This window comes from Erigeron canadensis, chromosome 1 (genome assembly GCF_010389155.1).
Source record: "Erigeron canadensis isolate Cc75 chromosome 1, C_canadensis_v1, whole genome shotgun sequence".
Lineage (NCBI taxonomy): Eukaryota > Viridiplantae > Streptophyta > Magnoliopsida > Asterales > Asteraceae > Erigeron > Erigeron canadensis.
In genome coordinates, this window is record NC_057761.1 from 33029634 (window position 1) to 33039749 (window position 10116).

Genomic DNA, 10116 nt, shown 5'->3' on the forward strand with positions numbered 1-10116 from the left:
TCCACATAATGTATAATGCATGATAATTCATAACTCCACACAATTATAAACTTCAAAATTACATATAAGTTATTCAGAAAATAATAAAAAAAAAAAAAAAAACAATTTTCATGTAAAGAATAATCATCGGTTGGGCTTGATTTGAAAAGTTCTCAAAGGTTCTAGCAAAAAAAAGGTTCTCAAAATAACTTTTCAATATATATATATATATATGCGTATGTATATATGTGTGTGGTGTGTATCGATCTGTTCTAGTTATGTTGATTAATGATGTGATGATATAGTTGTTTCTTGCTTAGTCTTAGCATTTGTAAATGAGTAGCATGACTCGATCTGAATATTTTTATTTTTTTCCATTTGAAAATCTGGATTTTTTTGGGTTAATTCTTAGAGAGGAACAGATTTGAAGAAATATAAATGAGAGAGAACCAGTTTTGAAGATTTGGGTTACCCGTGTTAAAAAAAAGTTTGTGGGTAAAACTCATAAATAAAAAAGTATAATGGACAACCGTATACAAATGAAAGAGTACATTAATCTCTAATTTTAGACTGTGTGTCAAATAATCACTTTAAAACATAACTGCAAACACCAATGTTAGAGAAACTATATCCTCCCAAAATATTGGCCAAATAATTATAACACTTGTTAAATCTATGAAAGGCTGTTAAAAAAATAAAAAATCTATGGATGAAATGAAATGAGACTTATTTTTCATTTATTTATACTAGTATTTCTGCTATATTTTTGAAAATTGAAGTTATTTTGCTATATTTTTAAAAATTGAAGTTTATCCACAATGTGTACAGTAAATGACTTTTAAGGGACAAGTCAATGAGTTGTAATGAAGTACAGTAAGAGGAAATGTTCTGTGCAACTGCACACGGCACAACGGTTGAACGCTGGACTACTGACGGTGCTATTTTGGTTTGATTCAGAATAGCTTTTCCTGACAAATAGATAAAGATTGACCGTCTCTATTTAACTCATAAAGGGCCATTTCATGTATCATCACACACATGCGAAGTTTGCCCACAAAACTAGGAGAATTGGTATATAATATGGAAACAAAATTTGTTGTCTAGTATATACATCGAGGGATACAAAAAGAATACACTTCAACTCATCACATAAATTAATGAATATAACTTGTACTAAAAGAATGTAAGTCACCCATTGATTGTGTGGTTGTACCCATGTATTGCTTCCTTCTGTTTGTATAGCCAGCATATATATACCCTCGTAAACACCACGAACAAAAACAAGAATATTAATTATCAATCAGCCGACAGCTGCCTCTCCAACTTTTGCTGGTGTCAATGAAAACCAATCTCTATTCCCAGCAAAATTGATCCTGATCCCCAATCCCCGATTCACTGGGATACCCAGAAATCTCTGTTTCATGGTTAGAATTAGAACCAAAACATGAAAAGAAGAGTCTACCCTCCAAGTGTCCTCTGCTTGTACCCAAACTTTAACCTTTCGAGTATTTTCTCTTTTTGTTTTCTTTTTTTGTCCATTTTTATCCTATATCTTTCTTCCCTCTCTCTTTCAAATACACCTTGCCAATGTACTTCCCCAGTTCTTGGCCATAACCACATTTCATATGGATGATCACCATCATCTGCCGCCTCGGCAAGATCTTCATCCATGGTCTTTAACAAAGTAGTGTTGAAATATTTGCTCCACATGAACCCTTTACGCTGTTCTAATGGATGTTGTTCTTCTAGCGATCCTGAATTCGGATCGATGTACACCATGGTTCGAGCACTATGGTAAGCCCATACATTGACCAAGAGTTCTAATAGCCGACAATAGCAATATTGCTTCTGTATAGAGGAACAGAAAAGGGGGATAGTGATTAGAAAAATTCCATCCTAAAGATTCATGTGTCTGAATTATTCTAGAAGACTAGGGGTTCGAACTAGGGACATCAATTGACAACCACCTTAATGGAAAAAAAGCAAATCAGGTGTCAAGCATGTATCATGAGCTTGAAATAACCCATTGAATGGATCAAAAGTCACCTAGTATGTGTTCAAACTTTAAATGCTTGTATGTCCAAGACCTTTTTAATTTAAAAAAAAAAACGAATTCACCGTTTTGATAACAAGTGTTTTTTGGTCCAACCAGACCTGTTTTGACCCGCCTAAACAAAAACCAGTTCGATACCTAACCTGACTGCCCGTTTTGCCATCTCTAGCTTGAACTCAATAAATTTCAATAATATTCGATAGGTCTCGACCAGTTGAGCAAACACATGCATATTTTCTTTGCATTTAACTCAATCTCATATCAAAATCCCATCCGAAATGAAAAGCGTAGAGGGTATCTTTATTACCTCGCTCACTGAAGATCCTAACAGGCATTCAGTGGCAGTACTTCCATTCATGTGTAAACTATCAAGAGAATCAGCAAACATCCTGTGGTACAATCAAATGGATTAGCTGAGGAATGGTAGATCATTCGGAATTCTGATTTTTCTCTCAAATGTAACATCTAATTTTCAAAAAAATAAATGAGACTAACTTAACATTTTATTACTTCTTTCACAGCATGTAGGACCCATAGAATGACAATTTTTATACAGCATCAATAGACACAAATTTGAACTGAAGGTTGCACGTTAATGTTACCTGGAAAACATCATGAATTCTAGGAAAGATGGGGTTGCCATGACCCAGCTATGCAGAGAAGACCAGTGCCCACCATCTTCAGGCATCGGTGGGAGGGCTTCCACATAAGGTGGCAATGCATACATCCGCCGGAAAGCATCCTGAAAGGCCGTTCTGCATAACAACATAAGAAGTATGCAAAGTTGTCATTTAAATGTACAAGAGTTATCCGTCATTCAAGGAGATTTTAAAAGTTTAGTTGATAGTCAAACAAATAGGGAAAAAGAATTCATGACAGGGGCAAATGTATGTCATAATTGGATTAACAGATGAAAGTACCTGCAATTTCCTGCATTTAAGATATCACACATAGACCAAAATGTTAGAACATGATCACCCCCAGCAAGTTCGCCATCCATGTCCACAAGTGCCCAAAAATATATTATGTCTCCTCTTTGGTTCTGTTGCACGGTTCCTTCCAGAACCCTTTCAGCTTTGGAGGACAAAGATACCTGAAACAATTACACACAGATTTAACAAAAAGATCCACATGCAAACATAGCATAATGTAGTTGTTGGCAGATTGCAACATCATGTCAGAGTGAATATTGAATTCAAAACTCAAAAATCCTTCCAAAATCCCATTCCTCCAGAGAACAAACCATTCTCATGTGATAAAAAAAAAAAAACCTAGTAGGCATACAGGAAACCAGTGATGTCAATTTTGACCCGATTACTTACTAATAGGTATGTTAAAACTCTTAACAGGTAACAGGACAAACAGATAAAAAGTGACCCAAAGTGTACTTTTGGTGCATATACCCTCCAAATTTATTATATTCAAATGAAAAACTTGATTATTATAAAGTTAAACATTACACTTCTGATCATACGGACATGCTAAATATTTATAAAGAAATTTAGAACTTTTGAGCAGGGTTTTCTCTGTCAGTTCAACCAGACCCTTGCAATCATGTTTTAGATTTTAGAAATATATAATATAAAAATTCATTATAGAAATAACACTATATTTCTGATTGTATTGACACACTAGAGATTTATAAAGAAATTTAGAACTTTTGGGCAAAGTATATCTGGGTCAATCCAACCGGGCCCATACAAAGATTTCCCCCTTTTGACAAATTATGTAAGCCTGCATGAACCACCTATTTTGCAACCTCTGGTGAGGAAATGCTTAAACTTCAAAAACTGTCTGACCCACCTTCCTTGCAGCAGCACGCCATGATTGGAATCCAATCCAAGGTCGCTTGTGAACATTATCAACCCTATTTGCGATGGAAAACATGCCGCCCATCTCAAGAAGAACATCACGGTAGTGTGTCTCGTTCAAAATGGAAAGCCTCCCAACTGCATCCACATCATCTGATCTCAATCTTCGAGATTTGGTTGACTGAAAAATGTACACAAAACTGGAACAATGAATATAAGTTGAGAGGGTTGATGGTAAAAGAATAAAAGATCAAAACTAAAAGCCGCCCAACTAATGGAAAATGCATCCTTTGAGAATGGTGAAGTAACTTACAAGACTTAACCCACGATATAAAGATCCATGGTGCAGAAAGGGCCAAGCCCCGGCTCCATTATAAACCTCATATATGCATAAAGGTTGGCCTGTTCTCTCTAGCTCCCCTTCATCCCTTTCATTTGCTTCGGATTTTAGCTTTTCTGCCTTTTTAGCATCACGATATAATTCCTCCCATACACCATAGCTTTTATCTGTTCTTCCTTCGATCTACATGAAATGGAAAACAATTGCTTACTTACAGAGTAGGCCACCAAGGAAAAAAGATAATCACAAAACGAAGTAGGTACCAGAAATTACTCATTAGAGGAGGCAAGTCATGAGGTTTAGACTTTAGAGGATCAAGTAATAAATGGAAAATGTTCAAGTTGAAACATAACATTTTTCGGACAGATCAGATGGATCCAGAAACACTTTGTTGTTCATTTCCTAGTGTATTATTATTAATTAAATTAATAGTATTAACTATGATTACAAGATAGTATAAATCTTTGTGAAAAGGGGAGTTAAGAGGTTGTATCGACTAGAAATAGACCTTGGCCGACTTTTAACCATATCAAACCATTCGAATTGTTCCACTTTTACTTTTTGTTTTTGACTCTTTCGAGATGAAACCCAACCCAACCCAATCCATTCAAAAGTGGGTAGAACTTAGAAGGTGACACCTCTGAAGGTCATGCTTGCAGGATGAATCATACCTCTTGTAGCTCTACTCTCTCAACTTCTTCCAAACTATCAATTTCACTTAAAACTTCCCAGTCCTGTTCAATTGGAATATCTTCTGGCATTCTCTCAGATTCATTCATAGACAATGTTCTTGAATTTAATAGTGGGGCCATATGTTCCTCGATGTCATAAACAACACTTGCATTTCTAGTAGCGTCCTTCGTATTCAAATAAGACGTATCAGCGGACCCCTGATCTGGTTCCTCTGAGAACAAATCCCATTCCCATTCTTCCTGTTTTAGCTGAGAAATAAAGCCTGGCAACATGGAGTCTGATGGAAGTGTAATAACACTGTCCAGAAGCTTCATGTAATCAGCAATACATTCTGATGCCTGCATGTTCTTAGCAAGCTGCCTCCCTGAAGAAGATATTGTAAATGCAAGATTTGATAGTTTTCCTTGTGATATCAGAAGTAAGAAAGATTTCATCAACTCATCAGGCTTGTCTTTTGGAACAATAATTCCATGTTCCCCATTCATAACCTGTGAATATAGAGATATTTACAGGGAAATAAAATACATAAGTTTAACCTCGCCTAATTTACATGTATAACAGATATGAAGTAAAAGATATAACGTACATATTTTCTTATAATGGGATAATCAGGGGTAATTATCGGAATACCAAATGTCATGGCTCTAGTAAGTAGTGAAGGAAAACTTTGTTCCTCTTGAGAGGAACCGTATAGAACAATATCAGATGTTAATAACAACTCATCCACGTCACCATCTAAACCATAGTGTCCGACAGAATCGCGACGAAGACCCAGATGAGCAGCAATATCCTGAAAATTTATCATTATGAAAAGTGCTTTTTCATATATAAAAAGTTATTATATCAAAGTCTGAGACTTGTATGCAATAAAGCAGTATTCATCACATAAGTTATACTTGCTTGAAACCACATTCTTTTGCAAAAATCACTCAAGTGTCAGGTTTAATTACTACTGGTGTAGTCTTAGTAAAAAACTCCTAAAGTCTACAGGTTTCAAAACTCGTGCTACATTCTTTTCGGGTATAAATTACCAGATCATAGTGAAGATGAATTGAAACTTTTATTGGGTTCAAAAACATATAGATACTACTGGATGCCATGTGTATCCTCTCCCAGATCTTAGGAACTTTGTTACTACTAGAGTTGGGCTACAGTAAACAAAAAGTGTGAAATATCAAAAGCCAACTTTATACCTGCAATGCATCATGATAGGCACTACTGGAATTCCCACATGCAAATAAGAATTTAAATGACGGCCCAACATCTCCTTCCTTTGCAAAGTTTCTCAGCAGAGGTCCTAAGTTGTGCATTGCCACAGCATAATCCCATGATAGCTCATTGTAGAAGAAAGAACTTCCAACAACCAATACCAGTATATCATCTTCACCAAAACCATTTTTAATCCTCAACTGAGACTTGGAGTGGGTTTTTAGGTATCTTTCAGCTGCCCACACATCTATTGGTGATCCAGGAATCACAAAGAAGTTTCCAGTATCAAGCACACTATATAACATCTGATACATGATAGATAATAATTGAGAAACAATGTAAGGATGCCTAAGCTATCTCAACTTACATTAGTGCTTACTGATTGCAAAAATAATTAAACAATCAGTCTACGGAAGAGAACTTACCGCAAATGAGTAATCTGGAAACACAATCACATCGGCCCTTCTAAAAGCATTCTTCCAGTATGTAATTAAATTTTCCCATCCCATTTCTTCATATAGAGGAAGGCGATTTGCAAGTGTAGCTTCTTGAATTATCCAGATAAGCTGCACAGAGCAAAAGGGCTCCTGCATAAGGCTGCATAGATGTAAGACTCGCAAAAATCATAGTACCTTCAAAAAAACAAAACTGAGATCCACTTTCATTAGTTCAGAAATGTTTTCTTTAGTTATTCGGAAATTGTAGTATATAAAATTATCCATATGTCCGTCTGTGTTTAAAATTCAAATTTTAGCGATTAATGCTAAATTACTATTTTTTGTAATTCTTAATTGGCATATTGGATGGACCAAAGAGTATGGTTCAGAGGTGGTGGGCGTATAACATAACAAGTCTATCAAGGTATTATAGGGTTGCATGATAATCGATAAACATTGATGGATAAGGTAAACACGGGATTAAAGACAACTTCTACAATTAATATTTTAACTATTCACATCAACTACCCCGTACCTTGAAATAGCATGGTGTGCTTCTAGAGAATTTACAACAACAGCATCAAATCTGCACCAATATAGACTTCTTCAATAAAAAGAGAACCGTTCGGAACATAGAGACTAACACAATAAAGTAATATCTTTAAAAATGAAATCTTTGTTGTGCTCTCGCATCAAGAACAACAATCAAAGCATATTGTCAAAAAGTGCAATGGAAAAAAGAGCAGACATACATTGACCAATCTATATGACCATAATTTTCAGGACTTAAAATTGAGATTTGGTCAACCACTTTCTCCCACAGTGGTTTTGTTTCACCATCCTCTGTCACATATATCTGCATACATGGAAGAAAGATTAAGAAGACAAATTTTGCAAACAAATTTACAGAAATTTGTTTACCCCGACAACCAAACAACAAAAATACACACATATAAGCATAAGCCTGCCATCACCTGAGCAGATAGGTATGCAAGGAACTAAAAAAGAGATGGTGGAATTTCAGAAGATCACCTGAAGCATATAGCCCAATCCACGCAAACTCTTCATCACAGTCAGAAGCATCAATGAAGATGGGTCATTCTTCATGTTTCCTAAGATCTTATAATGATCAAAGCAAGACACTCATGTAAATAAGAGATCATAGTACACATACATATGTACATATCATCCATTGGAGTACAAAATATGTGTAATTGAGCAAAATAAGTAAGGCAAAGCAAAAAAATGATAACTTTAAGCAATCCCAGAATGCCTTGGATGACCATGTTGAATAATCTCTTTGTAGTTAAAACAATGAAAATGGTAAATAAAAAGTATCACTGTATCAGTTACTAGAATCCTAGTTATAAGGTAGACATGGTAACAGAGGTCCAGATATCGAAGTCTTTGGAATGTAAAGAGCTATTATATTTGCTTAAAGTATCCCACTCTTCTAATATACAGTTCATGACAATTAAATAACTTTTGCACCAGGGAGGCACCGTCATCGGTATTTGAAATGGGAGTGACATGAATCAACATTTAATCAATCATCCTTGAAAACCAGTGTGACATATGTTCACCAACTATAGGCTCAAAATACAATCATATAAGGAAACAAAACTTGGAAGGAACATGAAGAGACATATCATGACATGCAGCAAGGGGTCCTATCGTATGTATTTGTGTATATGTTACTGCCAAACTTCCTATGCATCCATGATTTGACAGTGTTAATCTAATCCAAAATGTCATTGCTAAAATCATAGATGTAAATCTCGACTAACGCTTCACAGCTTCCATGAAGTCATGAGCAGCTGCTATTACGCTCGTTTTAACACACACATGTGCAAGACTAACACTTAAATATTTATTTTAGTTGTTCTAAGATTTAGTTAGTTTCACTAACTTCTTCTCCATGGACTAAATACGTAAAATTTAGTGCTTCTTTCAACTTCCTAATTTTGCCTACTCTGTCGGTGTCCTGCTTATATTAGTCCTACCATTCTTTTTATACATTCCTAAGGGTAATGATACTTGTACCATAACTTTTAATATATTTACCATCACAATGCATTGAAGAGTTGTACGGTATGTATGATTTATGGTATATTGTGGTAGATCTATCAAAAACGGTAGTACGAATATCACTATTTTTTATACATTCCTAACTAATCACAATCACAAAACATACATACAATTATACAAATACAAATTAAAACACAGTGCACTAAACAAATACTCACAATTGCAAGCCTAGGTGATCTAACACCAACTCGAGGTTTATCCTTCGCTACACGATCAACCTCAAAACCTCGCGAAACGAACCGCAACGAGCTACCGAACTTCAAACCGTCTCGAACCGTCCTCCCAATCCTCCTACCACCACCACTGCCGCCACTACCTTCCCAAAACACTATATAGCTTTGCAACACCATTACCCCCAATGCAAACGCAAAAACAGCAATTAATAAGCATAAATAACACGCCGAAGTTCCCCTAACTGAAAGCCACTTCCGGTTGCCGACAGATCGGCCGTGATATCGGCGGCGATCGGATAAGATGGATGTACTAGAGGTTTTAGATACAGGTATAGATATAGAGTTAGGGTTTCGTTTGAAGCGGGAACGGTCTCGGATTGGATAAAAACCAGTGGCGCCGGAGGAATTGTTGTCGCCGTCGCCGTCGCCGCCGTCGTGGGGAGTCGGCGAGTTCAAGCCCATGGTTTTTCTATAATAACATTGGATTTTAAATAATTATCGTTAATAATGTGAAAATAATTATTGGTGATGAAGGATTTTGTGATTTCAGACACAGTTATGAATGTGTAGATATATAGTGAATGTAAGTATAGATTTGTTACTTTCGAGAGTGACGGTGATTGAGATCTGATTGATTTCTTTATTTTATGTTTGGGTTTAAACGCGTTTTCAAGAGGGCTTTTGAATTGAGAATATATATTATTTTTAAGGTTTTGATGTTGTGAAAGTAGAACTCACTAGCGTATTCCAACCCGTTATCTAAAAATCCGATTCGATATTGTCCGAAAAGTTAGATATCAGAAATTTTGGATCGGATTCTGATAATGATTTTTGAAAATTTTGAATATTTCAGATATTCGAAAATCTTATTTTTATAAAACAAAAATCGATATCTTATTATTTCATATCCGAAAGTTCGAAATTATTCGAAACTATCCGAAAATATCTATATTCAATATCCAAAAATCTATATATATTTTTTTAAAAGTTCGGATATTTTGGATAATTCGAATATCCAATTTTAAATATCCAGAAAATTGGGATATCCGAAATTTTGGATATGTGTTCGGATATTGACATCCACTATCCGAAATTTCAAATATCCGACTTTCAACACCCCCATATGAGATGTATTTGAAAATGATTACGCGATGGTGTAATGGCAATGGCGGTGTTGGCAACGACATTGGTGGAGGTGGTGATGACAGCAGCAACGGTAGCGGTTATTAATGTAAAATGGAAAAAGAGGTAGTGCGGTTATTCAAGAGTTAAAGGTAAATTTATAAATTTTAAGTTAATTAAGAATATTATAGATATTTGTAGAAACAATTTC

The 10116-nt window shown here is 35.4% G+C and overlaps 1 protein-coding gene and 1 long non-coding RNA gene across 2 annotated transcripts; one reads left to right on the forward strand and one right to left on the reverse strand.

The window, feature by feature from the left end:
* Window positions 1-1025: 1025 nt before the first annotated feature.
* On the reverse strand, window positions 1026-9431 carry LOC122585562. The gene is made up of 14 exons (XM_043757689.1): window positions 8769-9431; window positions 7555-7641; window positions 7275-7378; window positions 7058-7108; window positions 6511-6682; window positions 6070-6390; window positions 5463-5666; window positions 4855-5364; window positions 4157-4366; window positions 3836-4024; window positions 2953-3125; window positions 2635-2787; window positions 2340-2421; window positions 1026-1827 (listed from the first exon to the last, which is right to left on the reverse strand). The coding sequence occupies exons 1-14, from the start codon at window positions 9243-9245 to the stop codon at window positions 1438-1440; spliced, it is 3123 nt and encodes a 1040-aa protein (XP_043613624.1). The 5' UTR covers window positions 9246-9431; the 3' UTR covers window positions 1026-1437.
* LOC122585564 lies at window positions 1724-2967 on the forward strand. Its single transcript, XR_006321730.1, has 2 exons — window positions 1724-2455; window positions 2554-2967. It is a non-coding gene; the product is annotated as an uncharacterized LOC122585564 (long non-coding RNA).
* Window positions 9432-10116: the final 685 nt, after the last annotated feature.

Excerpts from the sequence above, each read along its gene's own strand:
- LOC122585562 (XM_043757689.1), bottom strand. The coding sequence starts at position 9,245 with ATGGGCTTGAACTCGCCGACTCCCCACGACGGCGGCGACGGCGACGGC. Across the intron at positions 5,667-6,069 it reads CCTATCATGATGCATTGCAG|GATATTGCTGCTCATCTGGG; the intron begins GTATAAAGTTGG and ends ATAAATTTTCAG. Across the intron at positions 4,025-4,156 it reads TATATCGTGGGTTAAGTCTT|TCAACCAAATCTCGAAGATT; the intron begins GTAAGTTACTTC and ends TACATTTTTCAG.